Raw genomic sequence first — 26,164 nt, 5'->3', positions numbered from 1 at the left:
TGCGAACCAGCAAATTTAGCACAAATTGCTTCTCGATGCACTGAACAATAAACCCATCTGTCCATAGTTGCAATTTTTTTCTCTTTCATTGTCAACTAAATCTTTAAATCTTTTATGCATGATATTGTTGGCATGTTGGTGGGGTATCCTGCATCGCCGCCAACCTGCAACGTAGCACTGCTATGTGGGTCATCGCTCTAGCTCCGCAGGTGCACTGCCCAAAGTGAGCTGAATTTTGCCTGACCTGCAGGACGCATGCTAGTTCAGAAGGCACACGCATGAGCAGTAAAGGGTGCCCACATCAACAGACCTTCTGCTTATATTCTATGTGCCATTCTTTTCAGCAAGTCCGAGCCCACATCCTAAGACCAACAGCTGTTTGGTAGTCATCCGCCTTATGGGTACAACTGTCCTTGCCCTATAAGCAGCAGGCAGTTCTGTCTCCACTGTCCGAATTAGAAGATTGCCAGCACCGCGCTGCCACCCAGACTTGATGTCCCCCTTACCACCCGGGACCACCACACATTGCAACCAGCTGCTCTGGTTGTGGACTCTAATGCTGCAACTCCTTGTACTGCTCATGAGATGGGACTTTAATTTTCTGCCTACTGTTGATGTCTAAGAAGACAACTTTTCAGAACATAGTTTCTTGGAGAGATTTGCTTGTGTTGTTTTCCAAGAACTCCAGTTGTCAAAGAAGTCATTCCTATATTTCCAAGAAGGACTTCCCTTAGAATGAAATTTTCACTCTACAGCGGCGTGTGCGCTGATATGAAACTTCCTGGCAGATTAAAACTGTGTGCCGGACCGAGACTCGAACTCGGGACCTTTGCCTTTCGCGGGCAAGTGCTCTACGGACTGAGCTACCCAAGCACAACTCACGCCCCATCCTCACAGCTTTAATTCCGCCAGTACCTTGTCTCCTACCTTCTATGGCTAAGCCATGTCTTCCAGGAGTGCTAGTTCTGCAGGGTTCACAGGAGAGCTTCTGTGAAATTTGGAAGGTAGGAGACGAGGTACTGGCGGAATTAAAGCTGTGAGGATGGGGCGTGAGTTGTGCTTGGGTAGCTCAGTCGGTAGAGCACTTGCCTTCGAAAGGCAAAGGTCCCGAGTTTGAGTCTTGGTCCGGTACACAGTTTTAATCTGCCAGGAAGTTGCAGGACTTCCCTTATTTGTTTTGAACTGCCAGTGGACTGCGGAACTTATATTTGTGACCATAACTGACTGTGTCAATAAATTGATTTTTGAGTGTCATCAACTGACTTACTGTGAAAGTGCCGTAAGCCAAGACACTTCAATTGTAATATCACCTCATAGAAAATTTGCATTAGACATCACTTATGCAACTGCATAATATACGAAGGTTGGAACTTCAATAGTGGCAACTATTTATTTACAGCTCATATGAAATAGATACATGTTTCACAGTTTTACTGACCTTCAAATTAGTCACCAGCATTGTCTATAAAACCCATTGCCAGCAATGTGGAAGTCTTAGGATACTCTTAGTAGTGCCAGTTGTGTTGACAGCTCAAGCAGCACAGTCTATTGCCTGATGAATATGTAGCAGTTCTGAAGCGAATGCTGTGAAGTGTTTCCTTCAGTTTAGAAATCAAGTTGAACTCACAAGGGCTTAAGCCAGGGGAGTGCAATAGGTGGTATAGCACTTAGCAGCCCCATCACTCAAACAAATCAGTAACAGCTTGCACTGTACATGCTTCAGCACTGTACTGCAAAATGATGGTCAGATCCTGCAGAAAGTGTCATCACTTCTGTCTCTATGCTGTTCATTTTTTGAACACAACCTACGACCAGCTTAGAGACAGAAGTGATGACACTTTCTGCAGGATCTGACCATCATTTTTCAGGACAATGCTCAAGCATGTACAGTGCAAGCTGTTACTGATTTGTTTGACTGATGGGGCTGCTAAGTGCTATATCACCTACTGCACTCTCCTGACTTAAGCCCTTGTAAGTTCAACACTATTTCTAAACTGAAGGAAACCCTTCATGGCATTCACTTCAGAACTGCTACAAATTCGTCAGGCAATAGACTGCACTGCTCGAACTGTCAACATAACTGGCACTGCTAAGAGTATCCTACAACTTCCACATTGCTGGCAATGGTTTATACACAATGTTGGTGACTACTTTGAAGGTCAGTGAAACTTTGAAACACGTACGAGCTGTATATGAATAGTTGCCACTACTAAGGTTCCAACCCTCATATATTGGGAATTCTCATTCATCTCTTCTGTCATTCCAAATCATTTTGAAGGGTAGTGACAATAGATTGCTAAACTTCCTCTTTTTATGCAAGCAGCGACTGGACCTGAGAATGACCTTCATACCATGAACAAATAATGAAGGGTAAACAGCACTGACACAGTGATTTTGCTGAACTGAAGAGAGTTGTAGCAACTGGAAAATGTCTTACTGCAACACTAACTTCCAGGAAGGAATGAACAAAGTCCAGACAGGCTGAGCCTTGGCCCACATGCATGCCGCACAACCAGCCTGCATGAAGTTTGGCATGCCATGGCCAGAACTGATATAGGGAATCCAAAAGTGGATAAGTTAACATACTGTTTTTGTCTAGTGAAAGGTATAACAAGCAACACTGGTCAAAACTTGGACAATGGAAGTTTGTATAAAACTAGAAACATAAAAGTCTGCATTCAAATATACAGGTTGTTCAAAATTTCTATTCACTCTGAGATCTAATAACAGAATAAATACATTTTTGCCCTCAACAAAAAGTTTCAAAAACAGAAATAAAAACACATGTACAAATGTACGTTATGGTATATTAAAACATCTCCAGAAACACACTTCTGCTGGAGAGAATACTGTCATTTACATACGACATTCACCCTTGCATGCGAAATGGTGTATTCTGCATTACTCTTACAGGGATACCGATAAACTCTACATATAGAGGAGTCTGTATATATAAATAAACAAATGAGATAGTGTATAAAGGCAATAAAGAAGTAACCATAAACTTGCTTGAAGAAATGGCAGTTTTCTGGATGTATTAATACATGCTGAGGTTGTAAAATGAAATTTAGATACAATTTGAATTATGGATACAGGTAGTATCAACCTAGGGCAAAATATGCCTTTGCATAAAAGTTGTATTATTTAATTCCAATTTTTAATATTTTAACTGTGTAAATGTACATTATAGTGCTTTATAAGGTGAAAGATAAACAGAAAAAGGTCCATAAACATGGAAGGATATTTCCTTTGATTTTTTTTTAATAAAAGAAAAATGTATGGGCACTTTTTGCCCATGCTTGGTGGTTCTATTAAGGCACTGTGAGAGGACAGGAAGCCAGAAATGATTAATCTTAAGTCTGCTTGTAGTGCAGCACACTATGCCAGGTTTATTACAGTAAATATATATATATATATATAATAGAGGGAAACATTCCACGTGGGAAAAATATATCTAAAAAGAAAGATGATGAGACTTACATATATATATATATATATATATATATCCGTTACCCCCAGAAACCATCCTTGTAACCATTGATGCCACTTCCTTATACACAAATATCCCGCACGTCCAGGGCCTCGCTGCGATGGAGCACTTCCTTTCACGCCGATCACCTGCCACCCTACCTAAAACCTCTTTCCTCATTTCCTTAGCCAGCTTCATCCTGACCCACAACTTCTTCACTTTTGAAGACCAGACATACCAACAATTAAAGGGAACAGCCATGGGTACCAGGATGGCCCCTTCGTACGCCAACCTATTCATGGGTCGCTTAGAGGAAGCCTTCTTGGTTACCCAGGCCTGCCAACCCAAAGTTTGGTACAGATTTATTGATGACATCTTCATGATCTGGACTCACAGTGAAGAAGAACTCCAGAATTTCCTCTCCAACCTCAACTCCTTTGGTTCCATCAGATTCACCTGGTCTTACTCCAAATCCCATGCCACTTTCCTTGATGTTGACCTTCACCTGTCCAATGGCCAGCTTCACACGTCCGTCCACATCAAACCCACCAACAAGCAACAGTACCTCCATTACGACAGCTGCCACCCATTCCACATCAAACGGTCCCTTCCCTACAGCCTAGGTATTCATGGCAAACGAATCTGCTCCAGTCCGGAACCCCTGAAGCATTACACCAACAACCTGACAACAGCTTTCGCATCCCGCAACTACCCTCCCGACCTGGTACAGAAGCAAATAACCAGAGCCACTTCCTCATCCTCTCAAACCCAGAACCTCCCACAGAAGAACCACAAAAGTGCCCCACTTGTGACAGGATACTTTCCGGGACTGGATCAGATTCTGAATGTGGCTCTCCAGCAGGGATACGACTTCCTCAAATCCTGCCCTGAAATGAGATCCATCCTTCATGAAATCCTCCCCACTCCACCAAGAGTGTCTTTCCGCTGTCCACCTAACCTTCGTAACCTCTTAGTTCATCCCTATGAAATCCCCAAACCACCTTCCCTACCCTCTGGCTCCTACCCTTGTAACCGCCCCCGGTGTAAAACCTGTCCCATGCACCCTCCCACCACCACCTACTCCAGTCCTGTAACCCGGAAGGTGTACACAATCAAAGGCAGAGCCACGTGTGAAAGCACCCACGTGATCTACCAACTGACCTGCCTACACTGTGATGCATTCTATGTGGGAATGACCAGCAACAAACTGTCCATTCGCATGAATGGACACAGGCAGACAGTGTTTGTTGGTAATGAGGATCACCCTGTGGCTAAACATGCCTTGGTGCACGGCCAGCACATCTTGGCGCAGTGTTACGCCGTCCGGGTTATCTGGATACTTCCCACCAACACCAACCTATCCGAACTCCGGAGATGGGAACTTGCTCTTCAATATATCCTCTCTTCCCGTTATCCACCAGGCCTCAATCTCCGCTAATTTCAAGTTGCCGCCACTCATACCTCACCTGTCATTCAACAACATCTTTGCCTCTGCACTTCTGCCTCGACTGACATCAATGCCCAAACTCTTTGTCTTTAAATATGTCTGCTTGTGTCTGTATATGTGTGGATGGATATGTGTGTGTGTGCGAGTGTATACCCGTCCCTTTTTCCCCCCAAGGTAAGTCTTTCCGCTCCCGGGACTGGAATGACTCCTTACCCTCTCCCTTAAAACCCACATCCTTTCGTCTTTCCCTCTCCTTCCCTCTTTCCTGATGAGGCAACAGTTTGTTGTGAAAGCTTGAATTTTGTGTGTATGTCTGTGTTCGTTTGTGTGACTGTCGACCTGCCAGCACTTTCATTTGGTAAGTCACATCATCTTTGTTTTTATATATAAATGAAACAGTGAACAGTGCAATTCGCATGGTAAGTGAGGAAAGCTTGAGGATAAATGAACATAAGAATTTTTATTTTTCATATTTGAAATATATGCAATATAACTATAAAAAAGAAGAAAAGGTATATCTGATTTGATTTGATTTTTTATTGGTCCAGTTTTTGTCATATAGCACAAAATGTACAATTGATATTGGACAAGTCAAAGATAAGTTACAATAATACATGGTATTAGCAATTAAAATTAGATACCTACTACAATTAATTTTGATACTTATTCAGAAATTCTCTGACAGAATAGAACAGTGCTTTATTAGAAATGCCTTTAGTTTAGCTTTAAATATTGGATGAGTAGTATTTTTTATTTCCTCTGGTATCTTATTGTGTAGTATTACACCAATGTTTATTATGCTCCTCTGATGGGTGGTTGTTCTGTGATATTTTTGATGTATATTTGATTCCCTTCTGGTACTATAGTTGTCTACACTTTTGTTCTGTATCAGTTTGCCTGTTTTCAGGAGGTAGTTCCTAGTGAACAAGATAGTTTCATAAATGAATAAACTTGAAACATTTAGAACACCCATCTCAGTAAAATGGGATTTACAGGACTCCACCTTTTTAAGGCCACAAATTATTCTTAAAGCTCTTTTTTGCATTCTAAAAACCTTTACACTGTGAGTTGAGTATCCCCAGAAAATGATCCCATATCGGATTAGTGAGTGGAACTGTGCATAGTATGCCTGCAGTACTGTTGTTTTGCTTGTTGTAGCCTTTAAAATTCTTAAGCCATAGCACACAGATGATAGTTTTCTACACAAGTTATTTATATGTGTGTCCCACTTTAAGTCTTGCTGAACCCAAAGACCCAAGAATTTTGTGACACTTACATTTTCTAGAGGATCATTTTTTAATTGGGCTTGAACAGACATTTGATTAGTTGGAGGAATTAAATGAAAATCGACACACACAGTTTTTTCAGTATTTATAATGAGTTTGTTTTCTGTGAACCACTCAGAAAGTCTTTTCATAGAACTTTCTGCTATGGACCACAAAGTTTCTGGACTGGATCCAGTGAGCAATATGCTGATGTCATCGGCAAACAGGATAGTTTTTGTGGGACTCATATATTCAACTAAGTTGTCCACATAAATCGAGAAGAGTAGTGGACCTAAGATTGAGCCTTGTGGTACACCATATTTTATTGGTAATTCCCTAGAAAGAAAGGAGTTGTTTCTTGTTTTATTCATTTTGTTGAATTCATACTGAAGTGATACTTTCTGCCTGCAGTTTTTTAGGTATGAACACAACCAGCTATGTGCTACACTTCTTACTCCTCGTCTGTCTAATTTTTCGAGCAGAATGTTATGGTCCAGGACGTCAAAGACTTTTGATAGATCTAGAAAAATACCTGCAGCTAATTTATGTTGATCAAGGGATTTTAAAATGCAGTCTAAGAATTCGAAAATTGCTGTCTGTGTAGATTTAGACTTTCTAAAACCATGTTGTTGTACTGTAAGAGGTGCATATTTATTTATGAAACTTAAAAGCCTGTCATAGAAGACTTTTTCTAGAATTTTTGAGAAGGAACTTAACTGTGACACGGGTCGGTAGTTTGATGTTTTTTTCAGAAGAACCTTTTTTTAGCAGTGGTGAAACTTTTACTATTTTAAAAATATCTGGGAATACACCAGTTTTTAAAGAGAGGTTGAAAATTTTTGCCAAGGGGTTTGCTATGTGGTGAGCACATGCTTTTAATATGAAATCAGGTACTTCATCAAGACCACTTGACATTTTATTGCTTAATGATTTAATTTTACTTATAATTTCATTGGGGTTTGTTTCATACACATACATAGAAGCATTGAAGGTCACTGACTTGCTGGAGAAACTTGGGACTGGTCCTTCAAGATTGCAGTCATAATATAATCAAGTTAAAAATTCACTCACTAACATTACTGAAATTTGTTTTCCCTTTTACAAACTTCCAGTAGCTGCACTCATAGCACATTAAAATAACATTTAAGTCTAAACACAACAAAATGACAAAAAATCACAGGCACTAACAAACTGTGTTACATAGATAAACATATTAATTAGCATTGTTGGGAAAACATTGAATATTGACTCGAAAATAGTTTCAACTATTCATTTATTCACGAACTGTAGAGTCCATTATGAAGTACCCATATGGACATGCAGTAAGTGAACACGTACATTAACATGGAGATCTCATTCTAGGGGAAACCTGAAATGATCTCGTGGGAACAACCAGTCCAATAATTGATTGTAGAGTGTGTAACCATTGGTACAAAGTTTATCTCTGAAGTTACCCTAAGTCATTCTATGTCTTTTACAAACTTTCATTTGTGTAGTTAAAAATAAAAAGTAGTGGTGTATAAGCTTTACCCACATAATTGGCGTACCCAACAATAAAAAACAAGTATAATCATGGACTGTTAATTATGGCGCCATGACAATGGAAGACATTCACAATCAGTTGCAAGCCATCAATAACAAGATTCAAGAAATTCACAATGAAACTCAGCTTTTGGCGCTCACTGTTCCTGCAACACTAAAAGTGGACACAGTGAAGTGCAAAAAACTGAACATTACAACAATGCAAAACATCATGTTTATTGAAGAAACGCCAATAATAATGTTGACTACACACCACCATGCATCCGATTTATCCACTAGGTCAGAAGGTGATGTTAAGCCCGATATGAAAATGCCGACTCTTCTGCTGATTTCGTCCACATTGCAACCCCACTCAGAAACCATGAACTGTCCAACCACCAGCTTGAGCAGGTCTTCTGCATTGTGTTTGCAGTTGTAGGCCCCACTGTTTTTGCCCAATGAAACACAAATTGGGTTTGTGGTTATGTAAAATATTTTCAGGCACCAACCAGCTGTTGATGATCACAAACATTTTATGCTGGTGATCAGCAATTTAGACCAGCAGGCAACAGCACTGGTGTGGGATATACTTTTCCTAACTCCATGTCATCAAGCTTACCTTGCTTTAAAAACTGCATTAATTGTGTGCTGCACTAAATTACCACACCAAAGACTCAGGCAAGTGCTTAATCAAGAAAAACAAAGTGACAAAAACCCTTGGGGAATTTGACAGTGCCTGTGAGGTATGATGGACACAATTACGGTTTCAGACAATTTGTTGATACTTATTTGGCAACAGTAGCTACCATCGCATGAGCAAGCAGCATTGGAAGCATGTGAAGATCAACTAAAAAACAAGTTGCTAAAAGTGGCCAAAAGAGTATATGTGACATCGGAGTCACCAATAACAATTACCATGATGTCACTGGCAGACAAGCATCAGCCAACTCCGCAATGTGTGTAAGTTAACTGTATTTTACCTCACTATAACCTTGACTACTGATAAATTTTAAAATAATAAATGTTTGAAAAAAAAAAATGCTTATGGAGAAGAGGAGAATGAGGGCTGCATCAATTTAGAAACAAACATATATAAGCTCATTGCAGATTTCACCTTGCGAGCTAACATCCCAAAGATATTCAGACTTACATATGGTTCCTCTTTGTCAAAATGTCTTGGCTCAAACTTGTCTAGAGGTTGAACTGCACGTGTCACATTACATGCCCTAAATTAAATACTTGTGACCCTTTGGTTAAATTGCCTGGCTGATGGCAAGTTTGTGAAATACATAGTTAACATAACATATAATAACAGCAGTAATAATATTGGGAACTAAATTAATGACCCACAAATGATGTAGGCCACACAGTTGCGATTTGGGTAGAATAACGTTTATTCAAAAAGACAACTAATAGTGAAAGTGGTCGTATTTAGAGTTACCGTTACACTCGAGTGCATATCCGCTTGACACAGTTCGATCATTCTCAATCTCATTACGAAACACAATACTCCATTTCGATATTTATTCGGAAAGTGAGAGTTCACTCCAGGTGCGAGGCTGCTCACCGCTCAGAGACTAAGTCCTGCAATATCACACAATGTGAAATTTTCTAAGTCGTTTCACTTCCTAGCTGTCTAAAGACTGACTGTCTGCTTTTGCATCTCAATCTGAACTGTACCCTTTGGTGACTCCAGCCGAACTGTCCGCTTTTGCATTTGCCCCAGCACTGTCCCCTTTCCTGTCTCGACCAGAACCGCATTCTGCCCATCTCCAACCACGTTTCCTGCGCACAAAACATCTTCGCTCAAATGACTAGCGCAGTTCCCTTTCCCGAAGCCGTCCATATGATTGGCTACAGCTTAATCTACATTACTTTACATTTTAACACATTTAAATAATCAAAGCTTGACCACTTTCACATTCTAAATAAAGTAACAATAATATCCATTACATAACAAACGTCAAATTCTTTTACATAAAACAAATACAATCTCCTTCTTAACTTTGAATGTCACGGCCAGTAGCCTTGCACCAATGTGATTTCTCATAAATAAATACATAAAAAAGTAACTATTATGCACAAAACTTTACAAAAATATTCTATTACCTAATGATTCAATAAGGTGTCATGCTGCCATTGTTCAATGTGTTTTATGTGGAGGAAATGGTGATCTGATGCGTAACTGAAAATACTAATAATTTAAATTTACTATATTTTTTAAACAAATAAAATTACACAGTAGTTATTTACAACATTTGTCATTTAAAAGATGTGCTTATATATGAAATGTTGATCATTAAGATCGACCAAAGCATTCAGATTTTTGTTACAAAACTTATTAATTTCACTTTAACAGTAAATCCTAAACTATTATAGATATGATCAATATTCAAGTTTTACTGGGATCACCATGAAGTTTTATGGTGGATGGCAGACTAAAATTACTGTGGCTTCGTTATTTTCACTACTACAGAATTAAATATTTTTCATAAATGTTTCCCGTTATGGCCAATCTTAGGTATCCTACAGGTATCCTACACCATGGCCTTTACAAATGTCTGCTTGTGTCTGTGTATGTGCGGATGGATGTGTGTGTGTGCGCGAGTGTATACCTGTCCTTTTTTCCCCCTAAGGTAAGTCTTTCCGCTCCCGGGATTGGAATGACTCCTTACCCTCTCCCTTAAAACCCACATCCTTTCGTCTTTCCCTCTCCTTCCCTCTTCCCTGACGAAGCAACTGTTTGTTGCGAAAGCTTGAATTTTGTGTGTATGTTTGTGTGTCTATCGACCTGCCAGCACTTTTGTTTGGTAAGTCTCATCATCTTTGTTTTTAGATATATTTTTCCCACGTGGAATGTTTCCCTCTATTATATACATTATTGAGAAAGATATTTACCTACCCTGGGAAAAAAGAAAACATAGATACTGCTACATAGACTAAATATAGTTTTAAAAATTAATATTAGATTCTAGTTTGTAATTTTTGACGTGTCTCCTGTGCCATAATCATATGATTTGTAAGTGTATGTTATGAGATTAATAAATCACAATTCACAATTCAGTCAAGTGGACCCTGGAGGTAGAAAAAGCTACCCAAGATCTTCAGCTGCTCACCCAGTGTCATCTGTGCCCCTGGCAATAGTTGTAATCACAAAAATGAAACAAGCCAAAAATATAAAAAAAAATATTTGGGTAAATAGTAATGTCACTGAAGCTAGGGCAAAATTAAAACTACTCCACAGTGCAATGCTGAATAATAGAGAGATTCCTGAGCTAAAGGAAGCCTTCAAAATATGGTACAGTAAAACTTCGTTAACATGAATCCAAAGGGCATCTTCTAACTTGTGGACATCTTCAGTATTGCTATGTCTCCGAGCTCTGTTAAAGCACTTCCCTAAATGATGTGGCGATACTGAGTTCCAGGCTGCTGCAATGGCTTTTATTGCATCAAGCAGATTCCACTTTGTGGTTGCACTATTGTTTTCAGCAGCATGAATTGCAGCTCTTACAAGTCGCTTACGATAGGCTCTCTTTATGAGAGAGATTATGCCTTGGTCCAAAGACTGAAGGCGACTTGTGGCATTGGGTGGAAAAAACTGAACCTTTATGTTGGATAGGTTCAGATCATGAACGTTATGGGCAGTACATCTATCCAATGTAAGAAGAACATGTCTATTTTGAGCAAGCATTTGACTGTTGAAATGAAGAAGCCACTTGTGAAATTATGTGCCATCGATCCAAGCTTTCTTGTGGTGAGAGTAGATGCAAGGTAAAGTTCCCATATTTATGTTTTTAAAACAACGTGGTTTCTCGGATTTACTGATAACCCAGGGACGAAACTTCTCACTGCTGTCAGCTTTACAGCACAGTACAACAGTCACATGTTGTTTGCTTCGTGCTCCACCATGACACTTATCACCTTTTATCCCCAGGGTGTGATTTGGAAAAAGATTGTAGAAAAATCCAGTTTCATCCATGTTAAACACATCAGATGAGGCATACTTTTCCCTCACTCAGTTGAATTCATGTAACCAGATGTTCGCACTTTCTTCATCAACTTTATTTGCTTCACCACAAATTTGTACAGATGAAATTGAATGTCTCTTTTGGAACTGATACAACCAACCAGCAGAACAACGGAAGTCTTCGATGCCCATATCTTCAGCAATATCATTTGCTTCTGACTGATTCACAGGGCCAGTTAAAGGTATGCTAGATGCACGCATATTATTGAACCATTCTAGCAGTAACGTCTCGACGTCTTCATACTTGGCAGTATGAAGTCATTTAGATTTGTTTCCAGAACCTGATGCCGCAGCATTAATAATTTTTTCTTGATTCTTAATAATCACAGATAAAGTAGATTTAGGTATTCCTTTCTGTTTTCTTGGTACCACAGTTCACTTCATCTAGAATCTTAAGCTTTAACTGTGCATTTAGAGCTGTCTGTTTCCTTTTTGCCATTTTCGCGTGCTACAGTACCGGTTGTAACTGTAGCTTTTATTCAGTATCCCAACTCAATATGGCTACGACTAACAGAACACCTGTCAAATCTGGTACTGAGTATGTTCCTAAATGCTTCTGCACACATTATTGAATGTCTTACAATGTACAGCATACGCTGATTGTTCAGGTGATAATCGCGGCTACTGACCTACAATATGTTAAAAACTAGTTAACAATAAGTATAATTAGCTTTGTAGTTACATTTCCTACATTCATTTTGGAAAAAAAATTACGCTTTAGAATACTCTAAGGTTGGAAGTTTGTGTTACAGTGAAATTTAATTACGCTTGGAACTGAAACAGAGTTCGTAATTTGCCTTAACTGAAATTCGTGTTAACCAATAAAACATACCATAATAACTAATGTATTACTGGTAGGACCAATACTTTTTTTTCACGTTAACCATGAGTTTGTCTTATGCGAGTTCACGCTAATGAGGTTATACTGTATATCAAGCACACTATAAGAACTTACTCACATAGACTAGGAGCAACTATGTAGCAAATAAGCTTCTTAACTCACATAATGTAACTGCTGGCATCTGGGCAGTCATAAACAGTTTTAGAACCTCCAATGACGAATCGTGTATGGGCTTTACTATTAACCACAATGGCATGCTCATAAAAGACCAACTGGAAATTATAAATATTTTTAATGAATATTTTTCTTCTGCACAGAAAGCCATAAATGACAAACACAAAAACATGCACTACAGTTTTAATGGTAATGCATGTGACCATTGTATATATCTAGCCCCCACAAACTGTGCAGAAATAATGGACATCATTAACTCTCTAAAACCCTCTAATTCAGCTGTTTTAAAAGCCTGTAGCCAAAATGTCTCTGTACCTCTGTCTGAAGCAGGATAGAATCAGGCACCTTTTCCAGACAGACTAAAAATAGCACAGATAACACTCATTTTAAAAAAAGATGACAATAACAAAATAGAAAACTACAGACCAGTCTCGATCCTTCCTGTCTTTTCCAGAATAGTTGAGAAAGTTATACACAACAGGATTATAAACTTTTTTAACAAACACAATCTGATGTTTGAAAATCAAAATGGATTCCTAAAAGGTAAATCAACTAGCCCTGCAGCTGCTCAACTAATTGAAGAGGTGTTAGGGGGTATCGAAAGCAAGGAACATGTAGCGGGTGTACCTAGACCCAGAAAAATCCTTCGATTGTGTGAATGTTGACATCCTATTAGACAATCTATGGAACATGGGCATTAGAGGCGCTGCTTATGACCTAACAAAGTGTTATATGAGCAATAGAAAACAGTTTGTTCAGTTTAAAATGGAAAGTGGTGTCTACAAATCAGAGATCATGTACATAAAATGTTGCCCACTGCAGGGCTCAGTGTTGGGCCCCCTTCTGTTCTTGATCTATGAACTGATATTAAGTACTCTACTATAAATTCCAAAATTGTTCTGTATGCCAATGAAACATCCATTGTGTGTAAAAAGGACTCATGTAATGAACTAGAGGTGGAGTGTAATAATGTGACAAAAGAAATTGTTAATTTTTTAATGAAAGCCTCTTAAATGTAAGCACCAGTAAAACATGTTTGATGGAGTTTAACAAAAGTAGTTTGAATAATGAAATTAAATTATATGTTGGCAATGAATTGGTAAAGAAAGAGTCTAGTGTAAAATTCCTTGGCCTAACAGTCCAAAGGAACCTGAAGTGGGACACACATATTGACTCCCTGGCAACTAAGTTGTCAAAAAATATATTTGCAATCAGTACTATTAGCAAGTTCTGTAAAGACACTGCAGTCTTAAAAACTGCATACCATGCTCTCTTCTCCTCTCACCTGAACTACAGTATTGAAATTTGGGGGGCAACAACCAAAACTAATCTAGATAAGCTACTCATTCTTCAAAAAAGTGGTGTGAGAATAATCTGTGGAGCAAAATATAGGGAATCTTGTTGCAACTTGTTTCCAAAAACAGGGATGTTAACTGTTATAAACACATACATTCTAAAAGTCATATTGCTTGTGAAAAGACTGAACCCAAACACTTATTCGGATTTCCACCAGTACAATAGTAGAAATAAAGAGAGATTTTACATCAGCAGCCACAGAACAGCACTTTACAAGAAAGGACCTTAGTACGCAAGTATAAAATTAGCTAACGAAGCAGCAGGGGGAAGTTGTAATTGCCTAGGAGGCTACAGGGCCTGTTCCTTACACCAAGGAAGATGTGTATGTTACACTGAATGTGATAAGGCAAAGGAAATAAGATGAATAAAACTGGGCTACACTGTAATATCCAAAGCAGAAGTCAGTTACCTATACACATATTAGTGGACTGTATTACCATTGATCTTTGGTTATCAAGTTATAAAAATGCTAATGCAAGTCTCAGTTATTTTTCAGTGTTTGTGATTAATGAAGTTTCTGTTGGGCATCTAATATACTTGCCTGTGTTTTCCAGTGCAAAATCTGGCATTGCAACTTTGTCTGCATCATATTTCTGTAATTCATTGAATATCATCCTCTCTACTCTCTTGATGATTTCCTCCAACTCTGTAAAGTAAATACATCACTTTACTACAGTAACTTCATATTCAAAGCTGTGCCAAGCAGAAATCACGATTAATTGTTAATGTTCGCTGTCAAGGCTGCACTACAAACAGGAAATTAACCACATTCAAGGGGAAATTACAATACACTTTATAGAAAAAATCTTTCACAGTGAATTTGTTATGTGATTCTACAGTTTATCTAATAGATTGCAGTAGTTCAATACAAATGAAAAATACAAATGGTGAGTCACAGATACGCACAACAGAAAGACTGTTGGAAAGTGAGCTTTAAGCAAAAAGGCGTTTTGTCGAAACACACACACACACACACACACACACACACAAATGCAAGTTACATGTGCATGACCACAGTCTCTGGCAGCTAAGGCCAGAATGTGAGCAGCAGTGCACAATGGGTGAGGCAACAGGGTGGTGAGGGTAATGAGGAGGCTGGGGTGGGGAGGGTCAGGATAACAGGGCAGGGGTGGTGGCAATAAAGTGCTGCTTGTGGGAGCGTACAGGGATGAGGTGGAGGACGAGGGCGGCTAGGTGCAATTGGGACGTTAGATGGAGGGCAGGGTAGAGGAGAGGATGGGAGGGGTAGAGGAAACGAAGAGAAGTAATAGGACTGAGGGCCCACTGGTGAAACAGAGGGCAGAGTAGTTCTGGAATGGGGATAGGGAAGGGGCTAGATGGATAAGGACAATGATCAACAAAGGTTGAGGCCAGGAAGGTTACAGGAATGTAGGATATATTGAGGATATATTGCAAGGACAGTTCACACCTGCACAATTCAGGAAAGCTGGTGTTGGTGGAAAGGATGCAGATGGCACAGACTGTGAAGCAGTTCACTGAAATGAAGAACATCATGTTGGGCAGTGTGCTCAACAACATGGTGGTCCAGCTGTTTCTTGGCCATGGTTTGTCAGTACCCATTCATGTGAACAGGTAGCTTGTTGGTTGTCATGCCCACATAGAATGCAGCATAGTGGTTGCACCTTAGCTTGTATATGACATGAATGGTTTCACAGGTAGCCTTGCCTTTGATGGGATAGGTGATGCTTCTGACCGGACTAGCATAGGCAGTGGTGGGAGGATATCTGGGACAGATCTTGCATGTAGGTCCATTGCAGGGATATGAGCCATGAGGCAAGGAGTTCGGAGCAAGGGTTGTGTAGGGATGGATGAGGATATTGTGTAGGTTCAGTGGGCAGTGGAATAGCAGTGTCAGAGGGATGGGAAGGATAGTGGGTAGGACATTTCTCATTTCAGGGTATGACGAGAGGTAGTCAAAACCCTGGCTGAGAATGTAATTCAGTTGCTCCAGTCCTGGTTGGTATTGAGTCATGAGAGGACTCTGGATCTCTGTGGCTGGAGAGTGGGACTTTTGGAGATGGTGGGTGACTGGAAAGATAAGGCACGGGAGATCTATTTTGTACAGTCTGTGGACATTTCAGTGAGACCTTTGGTATATTTCAAGAGGGAGTGCTCATTATTACAGATGTGAAGGCCACAGGTGGCTAGGCTGTATGGAAGGGACTTCTTGGTATGGAAGAGGTGGCAGTGGCCCAAGTGAAGGCTCTGCTAGTGATTGGTAGGTTTGATATGGACAGAGGTACAGATGTAGCAATTTTTGAGATGGAGGTCAACATCGAGGAAGGTTGCTTGTTGTGTTGAGTAGGACCATGTGGGCAAATGAGGGAGAAGGTGTTGAGGTCCTGGAAGAATAAAGACAGGGTATCCTCACCCTCAATCCAGATAATGAGGATGTCATCAGTGAATCTGAAACAGGTGAGGGCTTTGGGATTCAGGGTGTTTAGGAAGGATTCCTCTAGATTGTCCATGAACTGGTTGGCACAGGATGGTGCCATGTGGGTGCCCATAGCCATACCCTGCATTTGTTTGTAGGTAATGCATTCAAAGGTGAAATAATTGTGAGTGATGATATAATTGGTCATGGCGACTACGAAGGAGGTTGTTGGTTGGGAAAGGTACTCTTGAATAGCAGTGAGGTCATGAGCATTAGGGTTGTTAGTGAAAGGGGAAGTGGCATCAATAGTGACAAGCAAAGCAGGGAGTAGCAGGGGCTGAGGAGAGAGATGGACTCCAGGGAGAGGTTCTGAGATGGGTTTAAGGAATTAAGGAGAGACTGGAGATCCTGCTGGATTTCTGGAATGGGATCATTGTGGCAGGGCTTGTAGGTGGTTGAATATGACAGCTGGCGGAGTCCTTCTGCCAGGTAATCTTTGAGGTTCAAAACAACAGTGGTGAAGCCTTTGTCAGCAGGTAGGGTTGTTGCATTCCATCCTGGATTTTCCATTGTTCAGTAATTAAAAAGCAATTTTTTCTGTATACTTTCAAAAGTGAAGTAGCGTTCTTTTCTTTGTAATGCACTGAGCATATATGTTTGACAATGTAACTGGAGAGGTGAAAAAACTATTCACCATGTGGTGGCAGGAGAAAACACATAAAAGATGTGGAAACGTGAGCTTTTGGAGCCAGCGGTTTCTTCTTTTGACAGAAGGATTAAGGCAAAGGAAGAGGGATGGAGGAAAAGAACATGAAGTTTAGGAAATTGGAAGAGTTATGAAAAAAATGTACAGAACCCCAAGCAAGGAAAGAATCTTTCCTTCCAATAAGTCTCCTCTGATCTAGATTTCTGTGTGGCTTTTCTGCAACTCTTTCAAATCTTTTGTTTTTCTTCTTTCACTGCCTAATGAGTAGATTTTTTTATCTGTCCATATTATATTTTCAAACACTGATTATTTTCATACATGAAAACATGCTTCCAGTTAGCATCAGGTACAGATGGAAAAAATAATGATGCATTGCTAATTCTGTTTGCTAATACAGATCTTATTTTATGTTTATTTCTGTTTATTTCTCAGATGAAGTTTATAGCAACATTTATTTCAACAACAGAGAGAAATACACTAGTTCTTCCCTAGAAATAAAGCTAATTGGATTTGTGTCTTGACAGTGTAATGAAATTCATATTTTTCAACAGATATAAATTTTGTTATTATTCTGTTCATTACTTCGATGCTAAGAATATGGATTGACTACTTACATGGAAAAAATATATGAAAGGTAGAATTTTGTATAAATATCATAATTCTAGTAAATGACAATAATTAAGACAGTTACTGGCCTTGTAGGCCAAGTGCCAGGCCAGAGCGCCCATTACCAGAGCCAGGAGAGTGATGCAGTCCCCTCTCCCCTCCCCCACAGGCTTTTAGGGAAACAAAAATACATAGTGTAGTAAGGAGTTTTTCCTTCAAGAAAATGATTTAAAATTCATCTTCCAAAGTATTAAAAATACTCTATCACCCAGCTCTAGATCTATGCCCCTAAAATTTATCGCATGGGTGCCCTTTGTGTGTGTCTTTCACTGATGAAGGCTGTGGCCAAAAGCTTTATGTGAGTGTCTTTTAATTGTCCGTGTCTAAGACTTGGCATGTATACTTTAGGGTAAGTAGCAATCTGTCTTTTCAGGTACAGCTGATATCCCTAGCTGGTGTTTTCATTGTTTAATTATGTTATTATTGTTGTTCTTAAACTGTAATACCACTAAATTTCCAATATCCTTGTAAAAGTGATCTACAGATGAATAAAACTACTCCTTCTATTAAGTTATTACTACTACTGCCTACTTATCAGCTTTAGTTTGTTCCTCATGGAACATTTCCAACAAAAAACAAGAAGCATACAGTGAAATTGTGATTGTTGCTATATGAGTATATCTATGATGAACCACATTTCATGAAATCGATGTGAGTCCTCTAATAAATACTTTATCTGACCATGATGATCCAATAGTAGCAATTAAGCAAATATACCAATCAGGTTTAGCTAACAAGAGAAAATTAGCCTGCTGTTTCATGGAATTATAACTAAGTAAATGATAACCAAGTAACACTATTCAGAGAAAATTACTACATGTACAAGGGAGAGAATTTTACAAAAGGCATACAGTGAATGAGAAATTTAATTCTTTCAAAATATATTTTTTCAAAATGAAATTACATACCCTGATGAGAATAGCAATGAGAAAGACTATGTTAAAAGCAAATGTAGGGCCACTAAATTCATTGAATTCTTCCTAACATCAGCTGAAAACACACGGGGAAAATCGATCATCATAAGCAGACCCATTAGATTTACTTGTCCATTACTGATAAACAATAAAAACAATAAAAAAGATCTGCAAGCACCAGAAGCAGAGACCAATGAGTGTGCACTGGCTGAGGCTCCTGATGTCAAGCTCCTGAGTGTCAAGGTGGATAATAAACTGATGTGGCAACAGTATGTAATAAGTGCCAGCTCTGCACTGCAGTGACCAGAATATGGGAGTACTACCACATGTTTCATAAATTCACTCAATGCTGTGCTTCAGAAAAATCTTCTGCGGCAATACAGACAATGTCAAAAAAGTATCTATATTACAGAAGTCCAGTGTGAAATAACAATCTAGAAAGGATAGAGTGCTACTTTACACTTAGAGGAGGCATATCAAGTCACAGACAGGCACAGGTGGGGGGAGGGGGGTGGGGGGGGGGAGTGAAGCTACAAGTATGTAGCTTTTGGAGAAAGTCAAAAACTCACATGCATTCACATAAGCACAACTTGCACACAAATGGCCACTGTCATCTCCAAATGCTAAGGCCAGACTGTGACTGCCTCTTGGAGATGAGCAGCAATCTAGCTGGAATGGGTACTGGGGGTACAGAAGGGGTGTGGGGTGGGGAGGAAGAGGTGTAGCAGGGCAGGGGTGGTGATGATACTAGTGGTAGTGGTGACTGGGGGAACATGCAGGGATGTGTTGGGGACAGGACAGGGCTACTAGGTGTGACACTGAGAGACAATGATTTGGGGGGGGGGGGGGGGGGACGGAGGAGGGAGCAATGGAAGAGGAGAAAATTAGAGAATGAGAAGGACCATAATCATTATATGTGCATTAGTGAGATACAAGCCATGTGTACTATTGGAGTGGGAGTAGGGAAGGGGATAGGCAGCTGAAGATGACAGAGACTAATGAAGGTTAAGGCTAGGGGGTTTACAGGGGCAAAGCTGTTGTTGGTGGGAAGAATCCAGGCAGTGAAGCAGTCTTTAAAGTGTGAAAATGTTGTGTGGCATACTCAGGAACTGGTTTGTCCAGTTTTCTGTTCAACACCGTTTGACATTGGGCGTTCAAGTGAGCAGACAGCTTGTTATTTGTCCTGCCCAAGCAGAAGGAAGCTAAATTGATAAAACACATGGCTGTTTCCACAGGTAGCCCTGTCTTTGAGGGGATAGGAGACGCCTGTGTTAGGACCAGAGTAGGTGGTAGTGGGAGGGATGTCTTACATTTAGGTATATTGCAGAAATATGAGCCATGAGGCATGGGGTTGAGAGCAGGGATGGAGTAGGGACGGTGAAGGGTATTAAATAGGCGGTATGGGCAGCAGAGTACTGCTGTGGGTCAGTTGGGGAGGATGGTGGAAGTGATATTTCTCATTTCAGGGTATGTTGAAAGGTAGTCAAAACCTTGGTGGGGAATGTGATTCAGTTGCTCCTGTCCTGGATGGTACCGAGTCTTGAGAGGAGTGCTCCCTCATAGCCGAACACTTGATATGTAAGAGATGGTAGGTGAATGGAGAGACAAGGCATGGAATATCTGGTTCTCAACACGCCTGGGAGAGTAATTTTGGTCTGTGAAGGCAACACCTAGACCCGTGGTATATTTTGAAGAGGACTGCTCATTACTAGAGATCAGATGACAATGGGTTAGAGGTTGTATGGAAGGGACTTCTTGGTGTGGTACTGATGGAGAGATCCTTAAGATGAAGGTCAACACTGTGAATCTAGCTTTGTCAAGCTGAGGATGACCAGCTTAAGTGAATGAGGAACAAGGTGTTTTGGTTCTGGAGGAATGTGGATTGGATGTACTCATCCTCAGTCCAGGTTATGAAGATGTCGTCAATGATTCTCATCCAGATGTGGGGTTTGGCATTCTGGGGAGATAGGAAAGATTTCTGTAGATGACCCATGTATAGGTTAGCATTGGATGGTGCCAAGTGGGTGCCCATTGCTCTACTACAGATTTGTTTGTAGGTGATGCCCTCAATGGAAAACTACCTGTGGGTACTAGTACAGTTGCTCATGGTGACTAAGGAGGTGGTTTTAGGTTTGGAGTCAGTCAAGCATTGAAAAAGGCAGTGTTGAATAGCAGCAAGACTGTGGGCAATGGGGATGTTAATGTAGAGGGAGTTGGGCAGGTCCACATGTTGCCATGGTTGTTTCCACTATGCTGCAGAAGTTTTGTTGGGAAGCCCTTACACATCATGTATTTGTGATCTCTCCCCATGTGATTTCCAAATTTTAGGAGCCCTGGAGAAAGACTTGCACAGCTGGGTAGAATCATAAAGAAAGCATTGTCTCACAGTGGGATAAGACTATTAACAGTTATGAAGATTACTTTTGAAATATGTAACAGTTTACTTACTTTTTTCCATCCGTCTCATTAGCATCTGATTGCCCGTTTTGGGAGTGTAGTTTACAATTAATAGGTTGAACGCGTTGATCTGCAAGGGCAAAAATTCTCTCTGTGGGGGCACAGTAATAGCCACAATAAGGCACCTAGGGTGTGGTTGGGTTTACACACTTTATGAAGCATGTGGAAGGTAAGAGTGCCTGGAGTTTTAGGGGTGAGGGGTGTGATAGATCCAGGGGAGAGGTTCTGGGATGGATCTAAGGTTTTGAGGAGAAACATAGCATCAACTGGCACCAGGCTGGACTAAATAAGCTCCAGTTGTAAGAAAACTTGGACTTCTTATTTTAGTTGGGAGGAAACTAGAAACCTAAGAGCTTTAACTAATTTTTATTTGCTGAGAAGCAAAGTTTCCTGCAAAAGTTATGTTCAATGTCAACATGTTGGCAGTTAGAAGTCTGCTCACCTTAGCCTGACACAGAGGTCAAACTTAATGAAGCAAATACTTACTTAAAAATTATACCATACATTGAAGTTTCTATCTTGATGAGTCATACATCCCCTATTAAGAGAGGTTTGCCATTACATTGTAATTCTATATAGATAGCAAAGGACATGGACAAATCTATTGAACACAATGGATAGTGTGTTTAAAACAGAATATAAGGTGAATGTCAGCAAATGTTGAACAAGGGTAGTAAAATTTTGTCAAATTAAATCCAGTTATGTGAGGGAATCAAAAAAGAAAAAGGGACTCTGAAAGTAACAGATAATTTCTGCTATTAGGGCAGTAAAGTAATGCGATGTCCGCAATTCAGAGAGAGAAAAAAAAGCTTTTCCAAATCAAAAAGGATTTCTTAACATTTAATTTAAATGTAAGTTGGGAAATCTTTTCTGGAGGTATTTTTTCTAGAGTGCAGCCTTGAACAGAAACAAGACATGGACAATAAGCAGCACAGACAATAAGAGAATAGATGCTTCTGAAATGTAGTGTAACACAAGAGTGTTGAATATTGTGTTGATTCACTGGATAGTAATTGAAGCTATACTGAACAAAATTGGGGAGAAAAGAAATTCATGGCACACCTTGACTAAAAGAAGGGATTAGTTTATAGGACAAACACTTAGGAAGGAAGGAATCATAAATTCAGGAATTGAGGAATTTGTGTGCAGTAAAATTACTTAACTACAGTAGGCAGGTTCAAAAGAAAGTTCCAGTAGGTATGCACAGATGAAGAGGCTTGCACAGAACAGACTAGCATGGAGAGTTTCATGAAACCAGTCTTAGACTAATTGCCACAACAAAAAGTATGAATATTTTTAAAATGGTTTGAGGCAGAAAAGGAGTTCCTAACTACCAACTGCTCGAAAAATAACAATAGGAATATGACGGACAGTAAATGAATCTCTATATTTTGGAATACTTCATCATTGCTGTTGTTGCCAGACACCAAATGAGAAGAACAAAGGTAACAGTTTTATGTGATGCTGTGAAAATAAGTTCCTTTTGCATACTTTAAAAAGAAGTTGGAATTCCATCAGCCATAACACTGGACAGCAGAAGCTCAGATAAAAAAATTAAGTGTACCAAAAATGTACTACAGGAAACAGGTAGATCAATCAGAATCTTAGGTTTCAGAGCTGGCCAGTGTGTCTGAGCAGTTCTAGGCACTTCAGTCAGGAACCGAGCGACCGCTACGGTTGCAGGTTCGAATCCTGCCTCGGACATGGATGTGTGTGGTGTCCTTAGGTTAGCTAGGTTTAAGTAGTTCTAAGTTCTAGGGGACTGATGACCTCAGATGTTAGGTCCCATGGTGCTCAGAGCCATTTGAACCTTTTTTTCCCCTTAGGTTTCAGAGTTAAAGTTTCTTTACTGGAGCTTATATCTCTCCTGTTTCACAATACAGAGTGACATGCTCCCTTAATTGCTATTTTATTGTGCTCCTGTTTGAGTAACAGCTTAAATATTTTCTCAAAGTGAAAGATCCAACTTGTGTGTGTCTGTGTATTCCTGCTTGATCAGTTCATTAAATAGGTCCTTGGTTTACGTCACATACGGTGTTGAATAATTTCAGTAATTATTGACACATTTTTAAATTGTTTGTTAAAGTGAAACATTTACAGATTTTTCACATTAAATGTCAATGCTACATAAAAGTTGTGTTTCCTATATCACAAGTTTTATAGGAATATATCTATCTTTATTAATTTTTTAAATCTTTACCAGGAAAGTGAAAAATGATTTTTCAGATGAAATAATTTATGACTGGTCTTAGTCTTAGGAGGAAATATCACAACAGATTCACTGCATCGAAAAACCCTATGTTTTTTTTTTTTTCACCAAAAAAGCTGAGAAAAGTCAGGGACATTTGTACATTTTTTTAAAACTGTGTTGAAAAAGTTATATGGGCCTGAATCATTAGATAGAAAACTAGAAGCAATGAAATTCAAGTTAGCATGGAAGAGTTCCAGATGTAAACATGAGATCTTCTTCATATTGTACCGTAATGATTCACTGCTGATGTAACTGCACATCAAATCAAAAATTAAAGTGTGTACTTTGTAGTGGCACCACAGTTTAAGACAGGAAAGTTAGATTCAGTGCAACATTTCTGAGCACAAAAGTTACAGCCAGGTGCGGGCTGGATTGCAGTAAGTTATGCTGACCAGCGGTTGCGAAAGTAGAATGGAGGCCACAGGGCCGTCCGAATGCTGAAAAGCGTAAATGCAGCAGTTCGCATGGCGCAAGCTACAGGCAGAAGGGGCCCACAGGCGCAACCGGGATGTGGTGAGTATGTGAATCGGAGTGGCGCATTAGCAAAAGAGAAGCACACAGCCAAGTACAAATAGGTGCCATTTTCAAACAAGGCATTCAAGTGGGGCAGCTCTCCTGGTTGGCAGTGCATATCACACCACCGGGCTACACACAGCAACAGATGGGGCGCCAACGTCCCAGTCCACGGCGGGTCGTTGGTTCGACCCTCTGAGGCCGACGCGGGGTCCGCAGCCAGCCAGCGGCAGGCCACTCTTGGGCTTGCTACTGCAGGCAGTCGTCTCGGCTCCCGACACATGCCGGAGACATCCCAAGGTGGGGCCGCAGATTTGGACACCAGATCGTGGGCGCTTGTTGGCGCTGCGACTCGGGCCACGCAGACAAGGATGCTCAGCGTGGGCACCTTGCGGTTGTCAGCATGCTGCGCGGTGGCTCCTGGCTGAGCAGCGTGGAGACATTGAGGACAGTGGTCGCTGAGTCGGCTGCTGGCACAGCCATCCTGATATAATTGGAACTCTGCAACTGGCGTACAAGGCCGGCTCGACACAGCATTGCATTACACGGGCTGCTAGGGTGCTTCCTCAGCATTGTGGGGCCCTGTGATGCAGACCAAGAGGAATGAGGGCACTTTAGCTAAAAAACAATAAATCCCTTGGAAAGTTCTCACCGAGTTTTAATATGGCACCTCCTCGCTCCACCCACTGCATTTGGTGTCAGAATAGCGGACACTGCCAGTACAGTACGATGTTTGAGCCCACCAGCTGTATTACGGTCACAAGATGTGGTGAGTTTTGACCAGTTTTCTTTCGAGTATTGGACGTTTTATTACCTTTGTTTTCTTATTTTTTCGAGTATGGGTCTTGGCAAGTCACATTTTAGATGTTTTGCGTGGGAATAGTATTTTTTGTTGTCAGATTAAGTGTTGGTGTATTTTGGGGAGTGAGATTTATTAATTTTTTTCGTGGCATTTAATTACTTTTGTATTGGTTTGAATATGATGTTAGTGAGTATGCTGATACTGAGCTGTAGGAAGTCAGGTTTTTCTTGTACTTAAATGTTTTGCTTCGGGACTATCTGTGAACAAAAGCAACACAATGGCAGAGTCAAGGACACAAGGTGTGTCGGAAACAGAAGCGGTGCGGATTTTGATGGAAGAGGTAGCACAACTGACAGTAGACAATATGCAGTTGAGAACTGAATTGACATCTAGAAGTGAGCAGGACACCTCATCTGATCAGTTGTTGTTGCCTAGGGAGCAGAAGATTGATCCAGCTGCTGTGAGTTCTGGCAAGGCATCTGAGGATGTGCGTTTGTTTGTGGAGGACTTGGAAATTTCAGCGGTGATGAATGGTTGGTCTGATGAGCAGTTATTACATGTCACTACGATTAGATTAACAGGTGAAGTGAAAACATATGTAAGGTGTTCAGAGGCCTTAAGGAAGGCAGAGCAGTATAATCAGTTAAAGGAAGGGCTTTTACAAAGGTACAAGAAACAGAATAGTGCTTGGTACTTTAGGGAGAGGTTGAGTACAACGATGAAGAGACAGGGGGAGACGGTAGAGAAATTTGCGGGGAGGATAAGGGAAATTAATGAGTATACTTACGAGTTGGGTCACAGTGATGAAGCCAATATTGTTCTGTTACAGGAGGCTAAGCAAAGGGCAGTTGATGTATTATTGAGAGGGTTACCGGCACAGAAAGTGTGTGAAGGGGCTCCGATAGATTTGTATTCAGACATTCAGCTGGCATTCCAATGTGAGGAAACAGATGTGGCAACAGGGGTACGCGAGAGGCAAACAGTGTTTGCAGTGGGTGTGAAATGTTTAAGTGTGGTCGTACGGGACATGTGCAGAGGCAATGTACCCAGTCACCGAGGAATAAAAGAAGGAGTGGAAATCGGCAGTGTGGAGGATGGAGAAGTGGAGATAGGAGAGGTGGACGAGCATTAAATGGCAGAGGGGGCCCAAGACCCACCTAAGGGAGCTCCCATTTAATTTCAAAGCTACAAATATGTATGTAGAGGTGGAATGTTCAGTGGGAGGATCCATAGGAACTAAAAAGTTTAAGATTTTGTTGGACACAGGGGTGCAAGTGTCAGTGGCTACTAAGAATATAATGCGACGAAGGAAGTTAGACCCACCATGTTATAGGTTGCATGGAGTGGGGGATAAGGAGGT

The 26,164-nt window shown here is 40.4% G+C and overlaps 1 protein-coding gene across 1 annotated transcript in view; it reads right to left on the bottom strand.

The window, feature by feature from the left end:
- The window catches only part of LOC126162636 (SUN domain-containing protein 2-like), a 145,912-nt gene that overhangs the window by 30,459 nt on the left and 89,289 nt on the right, over positions 1-26,164 (bottom strand). Inside the window, exon 4 of the mRNA XM_049919267.1 lies at positions 14,642-14,746. Within this exon, the coding sequence (XP_049775224.1) occupies positions 14,642-14,746 (105 nt within the window). The remainder of the gene's footprint in view (positions 1-14,641; positions 14,747-26,164) is intronic.

Source organism: Schistocerca cancellata, chromosome 2, assembly GCF_023864275.1.
Source record: "Schistocerca cancellata isolate TAMUIC-IGC-003103 chromosome 2, iqSchCanc2.1, whole genome shotgun sequence".
Taxonomy (NCBI): Eukaryota; Metazoa; Arthropoda; class Insecta; order Orthoptera; family Acrididae; genus Schistocerca; species Schistocerca cancellata.
The sequence above is the reverse complement of the archived record's forward strand: the minus strand, read 5'-3'. Positions and strand labels throughout refer to the sequence as shown.